Source organism: Falco punctatus (assembly GCF_963210335.1).
Source record: "Falco punctatus genome assembly, chromosome: Z".
Lineage (NCBI taxonomy): Eukaryota > Metazoa > Chordata > Aves > Falconiformes > Falconidae > Falco > Falco punctatus.
Genome location: NC_137586.1, coordinates 57,884,013 through 57,902,767, shown reverse-complemented (window position 1 = coordinate 57,902,767; position 18,755 = coordinate 57,884,013). Strand labels below are relative to the sequence as shown.

At 36.3% G+C, this 18,755-nt stretch overlaps 1 protein-coding gene across 2 annotated transcripts in view; it reads left to right on the top strand.

Moving 5' to 3' along the window:
• LOC308056236 (solute carrier organic anion transporter family member 4C1-like) overlaps positions 1-18,755 on the top strand; it is an 86,772-nt gene that overhangs the window by 28,481 nt on the left and 39,536 nt on the right. For both annotated transcript variants that reach the window (XM_080371254.1, XM_080371253.1), the window contains 7 exons: positions 4,615-4,809; positions 7,475-7,571; positions 8,475-8,596; positions 9,470-9,585; positions 9,880-10,024; positions 11,950-12,145; positions 16,456-16,609. In XM_080371254.1, the coding sequence (XP_080227380.1) occupies positions 4,615-4,809; positions 7,475-7,571; positions 8,475-8,596; positions 9,470-9,585; positions 9,880-10,024; positions 11,950-12,145; positions 16,456-16,609 (1,025 nt within the window). The remainder of the gene's footprint in view (positions 1-4,614; positions 4,810-7,474; positions 7,572-8,474; positions 8,597-9,469; positions 9,586-9,879; positions 10,025-11,949; positions 12,146-16,455; positions 16,610-18,755) is intronic.

The following is an 18,755-nucleotide window of genomic DNA, read 5'->3' as shown; positions in this document are numbered from 1 at the left end:
AGTAAATTACAGCATGTGACTTTATCGGATGTCTAGTGTGGCTACTTCTGATGTTGATGAAGCATATTATCTACACATTTAGTTGCAGAATTTAATAGCACTGTACCCCAAAAACCTTTGTTGTTGCTTATTTGTTTGGATGAGTAGTTTATAGAAGTTTTAATATATTGACAGTAAACTTTTATTTGATGTTTTGCATTAAAAACTGCCATCTAGTTTTTTTGAACAATTCCTAGTTGGTTACCTGATTGTTTCATATAAGTACAGTAAATTTACCTGCAGGACAACTTCAAAGTATAGTTCAGAGCGATATTTAATATGGCTGCCAAATTAATTAATGGATTTACTCTAGTATATAAAATACACCTAGCCTCCAGTGTAAGGTTTATAGACTTCCTGAAGCTTGCTGTTTTACCCTGAGATATCAATTTACTTTTATTCTGAGTGTATACATATCCTACTCTGCAAAACTATTCCACTGGAATATCATAGTTACATAGTTATCATAGTAACACAATTTAGAAATAGTTTAATACATTTCATATTGAAAGAGTAGCAAACCAATGGTCTACCTATTTAAAAAAAAAATAAATCAGAGACCGCGGAAAGGTCTTAATTTTGATTCTAGAAAAGCTTCAGAGTCAAATTTATAACCTAGATGTAACCAGTATTTGTTCTGGTAACTTTTTTTAGGTTACATAGGGTCGTCAGTGTGAGCTGGCTCTGATCTTTGTGGGCAGGAGCTCCATCTAGTGGTTCGTCTGAAATGAAACCATTCCGTATTTGATCACCCGTAGACAGTAGAGGACTGTAAAAACTGCAGATGCTTTAAGCAATATACGTTTAAACTTCTCTCTCAGATCTGATTGAAACATGTTTAAGTCTGTAAAATCAGTCGGTCGCAGCAAATGCGAAATGTAGTTCTTTAACTTGATACAAGGAAGACAACTTTAATGTGAAGACAGTCAAGCTTTGGAACAGATTACCCGGGAATACTGTGCAGTCTGTATCTCTGGGAGGGTTTCAAGATGCTGCTGAGTAAAGTCCTGAGCAGCTTGGTCTGCATTTGGTTTTGGCACAGTTTGAATTAGGAGTTCGGACTACATGACTCCCTGATGCCTTTACCAACCTGAATTATTCCATGAGTCTCTTCAATAACAGGCTGTGAATGATGTCTTTTGAAAAAAGATCTTTGTTAATAACAAGTCTTAGCCATTTGAGTTAGTATGTGGTGTGATTTCAGAAGAGGGAGAATGACTTGAACACTTTTCTTCAGTTCTCTTTTCTACTGGAAAGTCAAGTGGTACATAAGTTGTTTAGTATCGGAGAGTGAGTGAATCTTCTCTGAAGGGCAGTAAGAGATCTTCCTTCCTAGAACATGCCAAGGACAACTAAAGAGTGAAGAAAAATGGTACTAATGGAGAGAGAATGTGTGATACCAGTCTCTAATTTGACTGTTTTGTCTTGCACAATCAGTATGTCTGTGGTTTTTCTGCTGGCTTTGCTTTCTGAAGAGTTTATCTGACCAGTTGAATAACTGATAGTGCTGCTGTTCTCTACACTGCTTGCACTGCTTGACCTATTTCTCTATACCACTTACATATTCTGTAATACTGGAACATCTGCCTTTAGAAACTGAGAACTTAGTCTTCGTTCAGCATGTTCATTGAAGCTTTGATGACTTTCCCATTAAAGACTTAGAAGGGAGACAGATTTTTTTAAGATTAAAAAGGAATAGAAAACAAGATGTTCTTTGTCTCACTCTGCTCAACTCTCTTTATAAACTTTATAAACTCTGCTCCCCAAAAGACAAAAACCCCCACACCTACTTGCTGCAGTTTAAGAACTGAGTAAAACTAGCCTTGACCTGTCTTAAATCTAATTAACGTAACTGCTAAAGCATCTCACAGTTGGCTCTGCCTTCTTGGGTAGTATGTTGTGTCAGATACTTGGGAATGTTTGGCCTTTACATAACTTGGATTCAGGTAGATGTGTTTGATAAAAGCTTGCAAGATGGTTTATGATGACTAACTCTGGATGCCGTTGCCTTTAATGCAGTTCTGATCCTTAAAAGGCAAGTCTAATCCACTAAATTTTAGAAGGAAAAACAAATTTAATGAGAAAAGGTATTACAAAATGGTCAGCCACCCATCTTGAACTTCTAGAGCTTGGTTTATCTCAGGTTATCTTGATCGTGTGAAAGCTAGTGCCTTCTCTCTCCACCATTCTCATGACAGCAACAAACAAGCTTATGGATTTAATCCAGGTTAGGTTTAAACTGTCACTTTTACAAATCTGCTTAAACCTTGAACTGGTACAAGAAGGGGGTGACATAAATGGCTGAGGTAAACTGTTGTTTGATGGCAGTTTTGACTTTACGCTGGTTTAAGCTAATATCATAGTTTTGTGGTAGATTCTCTTTGTTTTTAAAATGTTCTTGGAAACATGAAATGTGGTCTGTGACTCCACTTGGCAAGTGCATGTGTACTTGCTGACTTTAAAAAAAAAAAAAAAAAAGGCATGATAGCTGATGCAAATAAGGGTTATAATTGTATTAAAGTGCGTATTGATGGGTCTCTTAATTTTGTAGTTAAACCTGATTATGTGGTTTTGAAAACAAACTGGTATGATAAGCTTCTCATCATAATGTCAGCATAAATTTCCTAGGGCATATAAATTGAAGAGCTAAAAGACTACAGGAGAGAAGCTATACTCAATTAGATACGCAATGGCACAGGCTTCCAGATTGACATGAACTGAGACATTGACTTTGGATTCATGAGGAAACACAGTCTGTCAGAGTCTGATTGCCATTACCATATGTAATCTGCTTATTTCATGAAGCTATTTCTAGATCTCAAATTAGGCTATACTTCTGTCACTTAACAGCATTCATGGCATTTTCTTGCTCTGTATTACTTGTTTCTGATGTGTCCATTTTAACAAGATAGTATTATTTGTGTGCTACAATGAAATAACTAGCCAAACATGGTTTTAGACTTGCCCAGTAGGTATTAAGAGTCTAATTTATATAGAATATATATAGAACAGTTATATGTTCTGTACATGAATATGTGTGTGTTAACAAGGTATTGTAGCACATGGTGTTAATCTGTAATCAGTTTTAGATGCTGTGCATGTAAATAGTGCAAAGTTAACCTGATTTAAGACTTAGTTTCATGCAGAAAAGAATATTACTAAAAAAATCACATTGACAATAAATGGAAAATATAGTTTAAAAACTTCTGTTTTCAGAGTAGTGATACATAATAAAAAGTTCCCCATGGGGCTTCAGTATAGCATTAAAATAAGGATTGCTCCTAAGTGGAAAGGAAGGTAAATTTTAGACAACTCCTCTGGAAGTGAGGTTTTCCTATCCAGTTCTGTGCAACAGCACTGAATCATCTGTTGTGTGCTTAATGATGCCACCACCACTACAGTGCTGTTTCTTCTGGAGAAGGCATGATAAAGCCCATGGATGCGTTTGTAACATCAACGTAGACTTTAAATACCTGCTATGTGGTAAGCACTTCCTTGTGTTTGTGTCCTGTGAGCCCAAAGTGTGGACAAGCTTGCCCTTTGTTTGCTTGAGTAAAAAGTGTTCTCAAATGTAAAAGGACCTGAGAAAAACTAAGTAATAATTTTGTTGCAAAGTATTGAGAATTAAGCAGTCTACTCATCTGATTTGAAGGATGTTTTCATGTATCTGTGCAGTATGGCTTGTTTCCATTAAATTAATGGATTTATCTTCTTCCTTAGGGTTGTACATTTTTGTGTGGAAAAACCTGCAAAGAACCATGCTCCTCTTGATGTTATCACTTGGGACTGTGTGCTGCTAGAAGTGAAATGTTAGCAAGAAGGAGAAAACATACTCCCTGTCTTCACTTCCTCTTTTTCTCTTCCCTCCTCGTAGTGCCAAACATTACAGGAAAAGATGCAATCTTAAGCTATTCCCCCTCTGCTTTCCTCTGTGTGTATGTCTGGACAAGTACAGAGGCTTTACATTAACCTCATTCTGGAAATATGGCAGTGTGTGATCTATGAGAGATATTGGTGTAGGTTTCTAAGCTTTTTTTTTTTTTTTTCAGGGGAAACACTTCTCAAGACTATGAGAAGGGAGGATTATCTTTGTTTCCAACTTGGGACTGACAACTGCACTTTCCTCTCTAGCAGTCTAGCTTTCCTCAGCTTGTTCAGGCTGCTCTGTCACTTAAGATTGGAAGTTTTTAATCCTACTCAGAATCATTATAAGGTGCAAGAACAAAATGAAGTGTCTGTTACCTAGGAATATTCACTAACCTGTTGAATGACCATTTTACAGTTTTCTGGGGGTATTTTTTTAGCATACATCTAGTCAATAATGCTTTCAAGAAGCCAAAGCAGGAAAAAAAAAGAAGCCATGATGATACTTCTTTTGGGGCATATGATACTGTAGAAGATTAGGGCACTGTCATATAGGATGTATTAGTAGGCCTGAAAGTTAAAATGGGAGCCTGGCACTAACAGCACATCCTGTGTAGTTTAGCTCTCAGTACAGGTTTTTCTTCAATTGGACTGTGGTGAGCTGTTTTTTTTATTTTTTATTTTAAGGTCTTGCTGTCTCTTGTCTTTCAGACACATGTCAAATTCCAGGAACAAGCTCTGCAAACTTGACGTGCAGTACCAGCACAAAGTCTTTACTTCCAAACTATCTGTATATATTTATCCTGGGACAGCTGCTGCTGGGAGTTGGAGGAACTCCACTATATACTTTGGGGACAGCTTTTATTGATGATAGTGTCCCAAAGCACAAGTCTTCCCTTTATATAGGTAACTTTTAAAACTGTTTATAACACATTGTCCAGATAAAGCATAGAACTGCAATGTCTTCCAAATGCTTTTATTAATTCTTCTAAATCAATCTTGTCATTGTTTACTTATGTGCATAAAGCATCTATACTAGTTACTGTGCAAGTTAGGTATTGGTCTGCTCTAAGTATCGAGTCTTTTCAATAGTTATTTTGCAGAGCATGGTAAGGCTACTTTGTTCACCTGTCCTGCTGTTTTTTCATGTCAGTACCTGAAAGGGATTAAGTGGTTAATGTAGGCTGTCTGATAACAACAGAATAAATTGTAGCAAAAATTTGCTTTTGTGTCGCAGGTGTTGAAAACCACTGTATATCAGGTCAGTAGCCAGATCTGCAGTTCTGTAGCCACATACAAATTTGGCATTTCAGGGGGAAATACTGGAAGTATCTTTACTTAATTGAAAGTAAAGGGATTTTTTAGAAGCACAAAGAATGTGTTTGTCTTCCTGTGGGGCTGCTTGAAAGCTAAGGAATACTAATACTTAGCAGTGATTTTTCATCTTTCTGGTCAGCATTCTCTGGGTTATGTGCAGTTGTACTGCCATGCTCGTTGCAGTCTAAGTGCGTTTTCTATGGGTATGAAGATATTTGCCGGTTTTGTCTTTATAGATATAAGCTGATAAAAGCATGTTAGCTATACCGGTAACTCACAGGAGGAATTCAAAGCATCTTAGATTCCTGGGCTGTTTTCTAGACTAAATCAATAGTTTAGTTGTGGAAATTGAAATAAGCAAGATTTCTATGTAAATAGATTATTAATTGTTCTAGATAAGCCACTCAATTGATGCCAATAAATAGCATAATTGCATGTGTTAAAATCTTAAATAATGAAGACTACATTTATTTTTGCTGTTTCTTTATATTGAGAGAGAAGTTTATTGCTACACCCACCCCACCACACAAGGCCAGTGAAATAAATCGAGCAGAATTAGGGCTGTCTGCATGACTACGGGATCAGAAGTGGCCTGAAAACTCAGCAGAATAGTGTCAGTGTTCATACTTAAACCAAAACAATGCAATACATTAATGCTTGCACAATCCTCAGAGAACTTCTGAGTTCAGAACAACAATGTATTTTGCCTAATATGAGAAAACTAGAATGCAAGTGAGTGGATAGGTAGCTACATTAAGCCTTAATTGTTTTCTTGCTTTTATGCAATGTATTGAGTATTTTAAAATACATTGCATTGCTTTGCCTGTAATGTAAGAGGGCTTGTGTAACATAGCAAAAAAAAAAAAGCCCAAACCTGTTAAACTTTCTGCAAATGTCTGTAAATAGCTGCTGGCATCTTAGACTGTAAGTTTGCAACTCATGAGTTGGTAGTTTCCTTCTCTTCTGAAGCTGGGTGTGTTTTCATGAGGACCGTTTTCTTGTTAAACTGGGGCATCTACATTGAAAGCCAATGAAAAGTTAAGCAATTCCAAATGGTAATTTAAACTGAAAGGCCTGTAGCAGGAAATAGGCACCTTCTAAGGTAGGTTTAAAGTCCTGTAGGATGAGTGTATAATCAACTCAAAAAGATCCTGTGAGCATGTCATATTTCCAAAATACAGGAAAACCTGGAATATGTCAACTCAAAATTTGTTTGGACTTAGTGATACTTGAGTATCCTTTTCTGTGTTGCTTCTCCCTCTTGCATCTTTCTCCCCCCCCCCCCCCCCCCCCCCCCGCCCTCATTCTTTCTTGCTGTCTAAAGAGGGCAAAGTAATACCAAATACTCAGGGTCCAGGAACTTTGGAAATAAATGAGAAATCCAGATTCTTCAAGCTGGGGAAAAGCATAGAATAACAGCGTAAGGATGTGTGTCTTACCAATTATTTAGGCAGATCTAGTTGTTAGTGCAAGCCTTTATTTGCAGAGACAATGCTTCTGCCAGTAGTGCTGAAGCACCACAAAAATTTGGTTGGTAGACCAGAAGGACTATTGTGACATTTGGAAAATCTTGTCCTAAGGCAAAAAAAAAAAGACCTAAGTGTTCTTTAGCAGGATATGGTTATACCTGCAACTTAGGCTTCTTTTTTGTTGCTGTGGGGTTTTTTTTTGTGGTTATGTGGGTTTTTTGTTTTGTTTTTAAACTGTCAGGAGCTGTCAAAAGCCCTGGCTTTGTATTTTAAAACATATCAATAAACTGAAGTGCATATGATTGAGTTCTAAATGAACTCAAGCAGCAGGTATTACTCCAGTCACAAGTTTTAATGGAATCCTGGCTTCTCGTATTGGCAGATCTAAAAACCAACTTAAGACTCAAAATAAAAATAGAAGTTAAGTAGGTTCTTAAAGATGTGGGCATGAACTATTAACAACTGTTTCATGGCAACCTTAGTTAAACTTTTTCACAAGCTAGCTTGTGATTGTAGGCACAAGGTGTGCAAAAGGCAATCTAAAGCATAAAGATGCTCTAAGCAAAGTATCTTTTGCTGAACTTCAGAGTTGCAGCTTTTAATGAGAGCTTCAAATTTTCTTGTTGCCAGAGAAGCACGAATTTTGTTTTCAACATACTATAGTTGAGGTAATGACAGTGAAAGAACAGGTTGACTTAAACCATTTGGTCTGAAGTTGATTTAGGAATTCTTTTAAAAGAAAGCTTTAAAAATGTATGGTGAACTTGATGTATTTTCTCTTCTAGGAATTGGCTATGCCATGTCACTGCTGGGTCCTGCTATTGGCTATGTCTTAGGAGGGCAGCTACTTAATATTTATATTGATATCCAGATCCCAGAAAGGCAAGATAGTATTTTGCTTTCTATTTTCCCAATAATTCTTATTAAAATCCAGCTTTTCTCCATGTGAGGAGGAGAAAGTTTTTGTTTGGAAAATACTGCATTTTCAAGAGTTTCTTTAACTTGGTAACAAGTTTTATTCACAAGAGCTTCCAGCAAGAAAGTTACTTCTCACAGTGAGTAGTCAATCCATTGTGTGTGAAAATTTCTCTGTAGAGCAAATACGTAGTTCTAGCTTTTTGAGATACTAGGTATTTTAAAGCTGATCAAGAACAATGCTTTGTCTTTTGGTTAGTAGCTCATTTAGGATTAGATTGATTTCTTGTGCAAAAAGTTTCTCTGAGGTGGGATACGAAGTGAAGGATGCTGCTACTTACCTCCTGGGAAGAGCATGCTAGAAAATGTACTAGCTGAGTAATAGTCTACTATTAAAGGACAGTGTTATAAACTGTACTACTGTCCAAGCCAACAACTTTATTTACACCTTTATTTCCTGTGTTTTAGGGACTTCGGATCAATGCAATGACATTCATTGTATGTGAAATTATTGGCTTTCACATAACTAACTGGTTAGGAAGATTCTTTCTAAAACCAGCTTTTTCAGTATCTTAATGCTACAGGACCTTGAAATCAGGGCCAAATAGTGGCCTTTAAATCAGAGTGAATTTGACTAATGAGTTGAAGCATACTAAATGGTAGGATTGAATATTATTATAATAGAGCTGATGAACGTCCTTTAGACAAGAAAACACTAAATTTTATATATGTAGAAAACAAGAAAATGACAACTTGCAAAGGCTTTCTGTTAAATCAGGATTAAAAAAAAAATCCAGCTCACTGACATCTGAAATTGCTGATTTGAATTCATGAATGGTAAACCTGCTTTTTTCCAAATTATTTTTCTAGTATAAAGATGGATCAAGATGACCCACGTTGGCTTGGAGCATGGTGGATACCATTTCTTGCATGCTTTTTTGCAATCTGGCTTCTTATAATACCTTTTTCATGCTTTCCAAAACACCTACCAGGTAAGTGTTTAACAGTAATGGGTTACTTCAGAAGAGACATTTGTTTATGTGTGTGGGTTATAGACTGCTGGACTGAGTGATTGATTTCTTTTTGATTCTGTTTCTCAGTTAACTGTCTTTGGCTAAAACTGATGATAAATACCTTGCTTCCAATATGCAACCTTTAAAGCAAGCTGGAGGGCAGATCTTGTGTATGTAATGATGTATGGTAGGACTGGAAGCAGATAGAGCATGGAAACTGATGGTCTGAATTTGGAAGACGCTTGGCACCCAGGGTTGTATATTAAGCTGTTATGTTATCTGCCAAGAATCAGGAAATTGTCTTGACTTAGTAGAGACAAAGACAAAACCCATATTAATTGTCTTGTTGTTTTGGGTGAAATAATAAAGCATGAATCAAAGTATCCCAGAGCAGCCTTCTAAAAAGAATAATTTTAATATAATTTCTGTTCAGGCAGATATCATCTAGGAGTCCTTTGGAAGAGCATCTAAAGGAAGTTATTATGCTTCTCTGGAAAGAGAAATGATGGAGGAAAAGAAACAACGAAGTAGGGAACTGGGGAGAATGAGAATGATTTAAGAAAAAAAAACAACTAAATGGGCTTCAGGATAGCCTGAAATTCTTAGGATATCCCTGATGATATCTTACAGCTGAGGCCTTCCTATGGAAGCATGATGCTTTCAGCCAAAGTCTTCTTTCTACAGCAATAAGTTATTGACGTTTTTATGGATCTGTACCAATAAAATATTCAAGAAGACTTACAATGTCTGAGCTGGTTTTCCCAAGGAAAGGAAACACTTTGTTTTTTCAAATTAAGTGTAAGAGCACATGTATTCAATGTTTTCATTGTCAATAAATATGCCCATTTGTAGGAACAGCAAAAATACAGGCTGAAAAAATCTCTGAAACCCATAATGATGGAAGTGAATTGCTTGTGGAGGCCAGGAACATTGGAAAAAGTTATAAAGACTTTCCTGTGGCTCTCCTGGTAAGGAAATCTTGAATGTACTAAAATTGATACATTCAGAGGAAATTTTTTTTTTAGGCAATATGTAAGTGTTCAGAAAGGTAATTGCTTCTTTATTGTGTTGTGGTAGGGAAGTCTGTGGTGCTGCTGATAATTCAATGCATATCCATTTTGTTGATGCTTAAGATTTTTAAGGCAAGAAAAACCTATCAGTGAAGTTCCACTTGAGAGTATCTGCTTTAAAATACAGTGCGTTCAAATTTACATGGTGATACAATGAAATAATTTCCTGAGTTATGCTAACTTCCTCCATAGATACTGTTGAAGAATCCAGTGCTTATGAGTCTAATAATAGCCAGTTCTTCAGAAGCTTTAGTTGCGACTGGCTTTGCCACATTTCTACCAAAGTTTATAGAAAGTCAGTTTGGAAAGACATCAAGTTTTTCAGCAACTCTTGGAGGTAATGTGTCTCTTCATTTTTAAATCTTAAATATGTTGTGCTGAACACACTATTAACATTGTAGGTGGAAGTTTATATAAGCATATTGTGTTTGCCTGAGGTATTTGTGAATATACTTACATGAAATGCAGTTTTCACAGCAGAAACAGTATTTTTATATTATTCTTGCCTGCCCTGTGAAAAACCCTGGTATTTCGTTCTTTAAGGGTGCAAATCTACTTGTCTGTAGGATCAGAAGACTTGATACTCTTATTCAAAGTGGAATGAGAATTTTATGTGCTGCTGAAACTTATTCCTTTCTTATTCTTGGTGAAAACCATTTAATTTTATCCTTTAAAATCAGCTGAATGAGTATTAACCCTTAGTCTTTACTGAAGGAAGCAAGATGAAGGGCAGATAGGAAAAAAAGCAGTGCTTACCACAAGTAGGGAGTTGACTTGGCCTTTCCCTTCTTCAATTCCACCATAGTGTTACAGTGAGATAGCTTACAATAAAATGACTGCTCAGGACATATTATAAAACTACTGTGTAACTGCTTCTATACTTAGCTTACTGTCACTGTTACTTCTGCACATCAGATAATAGAAGTAGGTAAAACAGAGGAAGGCTATGAAAAGTTAGCTATTGGAGAAGCAGATAGAAAAAGTCTGAAAAAGCTGTGCTAGGTAGGGTCACCAGATTAACGCTGACACAATTACTTCTGAAAAGCAGTAACCAGATCAAGGCAGATAGGCCAACAGATGCTTGCAACGTGGCAGACTTAATATTTCTGGAACATGTCTTGCTAAATTACTTCAGCTTATAGTGCTGCAATATAACCGTATGCTAGCTGAAGTGCTGTCTCCAACAGAAATATATTTAGGAAAGACTTTCTGAATTACTTAACTCCCTTCGATACTACTACATAGTACTATTGCTATTCAGACATCATTGCTTCTAAACAGTTATCTGCAAGTGTTAAATAGATGTACATTGGAATACATGCTCAATTGTTAACAGTCATCAGCGGTGAAATAGAAAAATGAATGTTCCTTTTCATTGTCTATAGACCTCGTTTGAATTTCTTTTCATTTGTGTTGAAAATATTGATAGGGTTAATTAAATGTACAGCTTTAAAGAAATGGCTACGCTAATGTTGAAAGCTTGCTGTACCTGAACTAATGTTGAGCTAGCTAGTCTGTTACTAATGGCCACGTTAGCTATTAAATGACATCTGACTGTGGAGGTCTGCAGCCTGTGCAGTTCTACCACTGTACTTGAGCTGCCTTTCAGATCAGTTGTCTCAAGTCAGTGCAAGTTACAATGTGTTCTGTATTGTATTGTAGATTAGCCATACATAACTGAGCATTTTTATATCTGGAGTCCTAATAGTGCCAAGAAGATTATGGACTATGTGAACTAGCAAAACTAACCCACTAATCGAAACTTTTTTTAATCTTTCTCTTGATGCCTTATTGTATCTTGTGCTGTCTCATGTAAAATAGTGATTATGCTCTTATTCAAACATAAGACAGAAGTATAACGAAGAACATGGACATGTGGTTAAAAAAACCCCAACAAACCTGAAGCAATGAAAGAACATTTTCTATTTTTGTGAAGTGGCCTACTGGTGCTCGGAGATTCCTGCCCAGTATGTAGTACTACTCAGTAATCTAGTTTTGCTGTGTTCAACTTGAGTTTTGGACAGCTATAAGTTACGCTGTCAAGTTGAACTTCTGGGGAGGCTGAAGATAATGTAAGGGTAGAATAAATCACTCACTCAGACAGATTCTGGTAGGATGGTTTCAAAATGACATCACATGGACTGCATCTTAAGATACAGGTAATAGTTATGACTTTTTTCTAACATAAAATTGCACTCTAAATTGCTTCACTAATTATATCTTGCATTTTTGTGTAATTGCTGGTGTCTTGTTTTCCTCTAGGGCTTGTATTAATTCCAGCAGCAGCACTAGGCCAAATCATAAGTGGCATCTTGATTTCCAAGTGCAAAATGGATTGCAAAAACATAATCAAGTTCATGATAGGCACTTCATCAGTGGCCCTACTTTTAAACACAGTGTTTTTATTTGCTAAATGTGGGAATCAACCTTTCGCAGGTGTCTCTGAAACATATAATGGGTAAATATATTTTACTGCACTCTTGGGTTTGGTGTTAATGTTCAAAATAATAAGCTACATCACAGAATACAAAACCTTTAAAAATACTGTATTTTGCCTTGATGTATGAAACTGAAATGCTTTATGGAACTCTAAAATCTTGTTCTTGAAATTTTTTGTGTAATAGATGATTAAGGGAAATGTAATGATACATTGCCTGCAAAATGTTCTGAGCAGGCTGGTCCTGCTCAACAACAACAAAAAAGTATCCTAGCTTCTGTAACCATTCTAGGTGTAGTAGCCATGTTACTGACTACTGCTAACTTTGGATCTCTGTAGAAGTAGCTTGCCTTCTGTATCTTCTTTTGTTAACCAGCTCTTCACAATCTGGGCAGTTTGTGCCTGGAAGGAGTCTGCACTGTGCAACAATTTCTTGAGAGCACGGAGGTATACTGCAGCTTAAGCTGATTGCAGATTTTTCCCTAGGAAGATAAAGACATTATTGTAGCACCAGGTTCTAGCCTCCATTTACAAAGGAAGCTTTCTTTTTTTTTTCCTGGTAAAATGGCTGAGAGAGGTAAAAACTTATTGCAAAAAGACCACAGCTCAGTTACCCAAACTGAATAATAAAATGGGTGGAATAACATGATTAATGAATATAATTCTAAATATTTTTAGCTAATATGTATAGGAGAGACTTCTCTAAACAGTATGTACTCTTCTTTTGCTTAAACAATATAATTCTCATTCCTACTGAGAATGCAGTCTATCACTCATTTTTAAATCTCTTTAGTAATTCTAATAAAAATTCTAGGGTGAATGTTCTTCCTGTTGCTGCAAATGAAGTTTACGCTAGAAATTAGTGTGGCAGAGGGGGAAAAATGTCAGTAAAGTGAAACCAAAAATGTAGCAAGAGTAAAAATAAATATCTGCAAGTATAAGCATTCCTTAAAGAATGGATTTCTAGGTCCACTTTTAAAATTTTGGCATTGAATGTATGTGATCAAATCACCACCATAGGTACAATGTTGTATAAAATGCCCAATTATGCCTTATTAAGGAATTAACTAAAAGACTGTGATGTTTAAATTCTCTGTTTTAAATAGTACACATTTCTGTAGCATGAGCACTGTTTAAAATCAGGAGTAGGTCAGCTAGTTGTGCCAAAACTGTGCTCTCTTTCAAGTGATCTCTTACTCTGTCATGAATTGACAGAGCCAGAGGCAACTCCAGCAGTTTGATGGTCTGCCAAGAAACAGATGCTGCTGTAAAAAATAATTCTAGTAGGGTGGTAGCTAGGGACTGCTAGCTGCCATTTGAAAAAAATCAAAAGCATGAGCAGCATGCTGTACAACTGGGTGGATAACTTATCAATACTTTTTTGTTGTTTTTCTCAGAATTCCCCATTTTAGACAAGAGTTAGGTACTACTGTCTTGTACAAAAGCAGAATCTGTAAGTTATGCTCTAATCCATAAGAAGACATTTAAACCTAAATAGGATGGGGAAGAAGATCTTTGCACTTTTCTGTCACAATAGCATGAAGTGCAGCATGAAAATGCAGAAGATGGGTTGGGTAAGGATTGGTTTTGTAGCCTCTAATACACATGCAAGCTCGTAATACTTCTAGGAAAAAATGATAAACATCTAATCAACAATTAGGCTTGTATGGTTTCTTCACTTGATATTTACCGTGCTTTTTGACTGACTTAAAATGTAGATACAACAAACAGTTTACAACTTGAAGTATCAGTTGGCAGTGTATTCAAAGGCCAGTGTTGATATTTGATGCTTAAAGCATGGCTTTGCTTCAGTACCTGAAAAGAAGCTAGCTGTAAGATTACAGTGGACACTTCAGAACTGTGAACAGTAGGATGTAGACTTTTGTTGTGGAAAGTTTATAGTTATATATTGAGGAAAAGAATTGGTATTCAGCAACTGAATACTGAAGCGGTTGTATAGAAAATAGTATATGAAGTTATCCATGTTTCTAGACCAGGTCCCGTGACCAAAAGCAGCTGATGAAAGGTACAGCTGAATTGATTTTCACCTTAGGTTAAATACAGTTATCTTGTATTTAATAGTTTCATGTAACTTCAGCAGTTATATAGTTTAACTGTTGCTGAAAACCTCTTATCTACAGCAATTTGGAGTTGACCAGTCCTGAAGTAAGTCTCTTCACTCAGTATCCACTACAAAAATGGTTCATTTTTATCTAATTCGCTGTTACATGTTGGACTGTAATTTGTTGGGCATGTGACCTACATCAGAATAGTTAGTGGCACTAATACAGTGCCAGTTCTGAAACTGCTTTTCATGAAGCAGTAAGCAACTGAAATAATTGTAGTAGCTTTAACAAATTTATAAACTTGTGGAAGAATAGCTATGTGTCTGATTCCTGTTTATGCTATTGAATAAATGCTTTTGAAAGACTAAGTTATGGCTATGCTTTGAGAGTTGACTTGAAAATTGTTGCAGCGTAATTTTTGTGGAGATTTTGAAGAAATCCTTCATGGCAAGCATTCATTTGCTGTTGAAAAACAGCCTGGAGGTGGAGGCGGTGGGGAATGCTTTTGCAAATTCAGTACTAGAACCACATGAGTAGAGGATCTATTTTGAGCTCATATATTAATGAGCAAAGTATATTGTCTGTAGTAACTGTTCATTACTAAATTAGGCTATAAGCAGAACTGGTGTGGTTTGCTTTGTCTAATAAACACTTAAAGGATTTGTTTTTGCCAAATTCTTTTGGCCATTTTTTTTTTCCCTTGAAAACTTGGAACAGAAATGCAGGAACAAACAGAACTACAGAAATTGTCACTGCAAGTCTCTGGGACTCCTTATTTTGGTTTGCTGTGAAAGAATACCCAACCTATAGAACTCTTAACCACCATTTAATGGCCTGATCTGCTGGGCTTCTTTAGAAAACTGATGTTAGAACAAGAAGTTCTATGTCATAAAAACTTATGTACACCACATTGTATTTCTTCTCTATTTTGATTTTTTTTTTGACCATGCATAACCCAAGAGGGACTGAACCTTTATAGGTCAGGGAAGAGAGACATTGTCTGCCTATGTAGAGGACAAATGTTGCCACTGAATTGATTAAATACTTCTGGGCCTGACATGCCTCAGGCTAACAAGGCACTGTATGAAAAAAACTGTGATTAGGGAGTTTGCTTATGGTGTACTTGGTGCTTTAAGCCAGAGCAAACTAACTTTAATTCTGATATGTATGAAAAATGAACTAATGTAGCTTCGTAGAGTTCAACTGTACTACAACCAAATTAAGTCTATAGGTAGTTGTGAAGTCCTTAATATTCCATGTGCAGTTTGAATTCTTTGTAAGCAATTGGCTTAATTCCTAGATAAATTATTTCTCCTCTTAGTATTTGTGACCATCTTAAATTCCCTTGAAAAAGATCTTCCTTTTAGGTAATGAATCTGGAACTTTCAGTTTACTGAACTACTAGCAGTATTAGTATCCCGGTTTCAGCTGACTGAACTTTTAACCTGGGAAGCTTCTTTTCTTAAGGCAAGACTAAAGCATGTTTTTATTCTCTCCAGTTATGTCTTAAGAAGGTCCTCTCACATCGAAAACTTTTTGTTTGGTTTGGTTTTGGTACTAATAATATATTGGGACTACTTCAAATACAACCAGGCTATGGCCTATACTGGAAGCAATTGCCTAAATTGAAAGTAGTTACAGGAAGCAAGTGTTTAATTTAACTGTTCTTCATTAGTTATTCCCTAAACAGCCAGAGAAAATCTTTAAGATCCTTTTGGGTATGGTAAGACTCTGTATGTTGTGGCACTCTGCATTTAGCTTGTGCAGTCATTCTGATGCAGTCTAGATGTCTGCATAGCAGTGTTAAAAATAGTAAAAATGCAGTGGTTTTCCAACTGGACTTGAATTCAAAATGGAGGAAAAACACTGGAATATGATCAGTAGAATAAACAATACCAAATGCTGCTTTCAATCTTTTTACATTTTTTTTCTTAAAACTGTAAATTGAATGAATTAAAATGTATAAGGGTGTGTGGGGAAGGAGATGATAAAGTTAAGAATTGGGTTAAGACAGAATTTTAGTCATCAGTTTTGTGATGGAAACTGGAGGAATAATCTATGGAAGGAATATAGCTAGGTACAGACTAAATGGGAATTTTTAGAGTTGTAACTGCTAGGAACATGGCTTTTTTTTAAAAGAATTAAGTGCACAGATCACCTGAATTGTACATGAGATTTATTATCCTATAAAGACTGCATTACTTATTTATATATCTGCTGTTTTTAAATTACTTTATTGAAAACCTATTAACTTTTACCTTTCAGAACGGGCAAGCTATATAACTTCACAGCGCCATGCAATGCTAAGTGTGGATGTTTGCGCTCCATGTACTACCCAGTTTGTGGCAGAGATGAAGTCCAGTACTTTTCTCCCTGTTTTGCAGGATGTGCATCACAGCTTTTTAACAACATGAAAAAGGTACTTTGTGCTACAAAACAGCTGATGTAATCTGTTCAGGTTTCCTGCAAAATGCTTTCTATATAGAAAACAAAACTTTCTTCCTTTAGTATGACAAGAAATCAGAGTTTTGAGTGGCAGTGTGTTTCCAATCCTCACCAGCTTGTGGGATGGATGTTGGTATGTGCCAGTCAATACTCTGAGCTAAGTGCTTTCAGATATTCCACTTCTGGAGGGTGTAATGATTAATACCAAATTTACTTACCTGATGCCAGTTGATATTACACAGGATTTCTAATTTAGCAGAGTGATACAAAGTATACTGAAAACAATACAAAATTAAATTACACTTAGCAAAATATATTGATTGCAATACTCAGTTCAGTCCCAATATCAGCATGATTCCCATTCCTGGTCTCTATAACCCTCACGATGTTGGGCCACCCTAGTTGATGGGGAGTTGTGTGTGGGCTGAAGCCAGCTCAAGGCCATTGCTGTCTTTGAAATTCTTCTGCTAGTTGTCTGCATTTGTATACTCTGTTGGGCTTAGCCATACTCCCCACCCGATGCTGATCTGGCTATCTTAGGGAGTCTTTTGCACTCTTTTAATGAACTCGGGGAAAAACATTTACACCGTTAGTTGGTCCACTCAACAGACACAGATGTTTCTTTTCTGCATAGCTTTCTTTGCAACAACTGTGGTCATTCACACTGCATTGTTCTGTGAGCTTCATTGGCAAATCATCCTGCCCTATCTCTTCTGACTCTTTTTTTTTTCATTGTAGGGGTTTATTGGTCAATAACAGTATGTGATCACTTATGCAGTGTCATATTGCAAATGTTACTTCTAGTAATATTTATAATGCTGAAAAGGCATTAAACCTGAGTGTACTTTAAACAGAATTAACAATCAGAAAATTAGAAATTATCAACTTCCTTGACATTTAAACTGTAGTTCTTACCTAGATCTTTAAGCATAATGCAATGTTTATTGTATGCATGGCAACCTGCTTCTGTGAGTTTCCAAACCTTGAATATCAGTTGCCTCTGATGTAGGAATGGTAAGCCATGTAAGTGGCTGGTTATTATCAAGCCTTCCCAGAACTGAGAGACTTTTTGTGCTTGTCTTGACTGGTACAACAAAGTCTTGAACAGGGATGTGGGAGGAGTGCAGGAAGATCTTACAGGTAGGCAAGCTGAACCAGGGAGTGCCTATGGGGACTTCTTATATCAGAAAAAGATAATGGTAAATGAGCAGAGGTATTATGTAGAAGAAAATGTAGGAGACTGCCTCTTGCTGTGAAAACGTCACTCTTTACTGATATGTATTAATTTTTTTTGTTTGAAAACAAACTTGAGTGGATTTAAATGAAGAGCATAAAACTATTCCATTTGTTCACCTGTTTACAAAAGCAGTCCAACATTGCTTCTGTTCTTTCCTGCTTAAATCTTAGAGTAGAGCTCACATCTCTTCCTGTGAAGTACAGGCCAGTATAAAGACCAGCCTGTTTATAGTCAAGGCTGCCAAGCTAGGTGATCTGGGAATTGCCAGCATTTCTGAAGAATGGGAACTGTTGTGGTTTCCAGTTTGTTCAGCTACTGTTGTAACTGGATATATGTGTTATTTAAGCTTGAAGAACAAGGCCTGAGGAAGTAGTGGCACAAATAGATGTGAATCTAAACAATTAACCTGATTCAAGTAATGGTTTTTAGTAGTCAAGACACTTGAAATTCTTTGGAGTATAACTTCTGAATTGTACAGAAATAATCAGTTCTGGTTAACAAACTTAGGTAATGGTTAATATTAGCTTATTTCAATAATGGAAAAATGACTTTTGAACAATGTAAGATACCTTCTGCTGTGAGGGAAATGCAGCTTTTGGCTACCCTTTGTTCAGAAATCACACTTTGCAAATGAAACCAGTCTCATATGGGGAAAGAGAAAATGGGTGTTTACTTCCTTCTTCCAGCCCTTGGCACCCTCCATAGTTTTACAACGTTCTCAAAGAGGTGATTTGTTTAAAAATTACATATTTTCAAAATTATTGGGTGTGTATTTATCTCTCAATATAAAAAAAATCTTGTACGGACCAATGTAGCTTGTCCTTTCTTAATTGTACACAGTAACTGGTGTTATCATCACTGATTTGTAATAAGATTTCAGTGC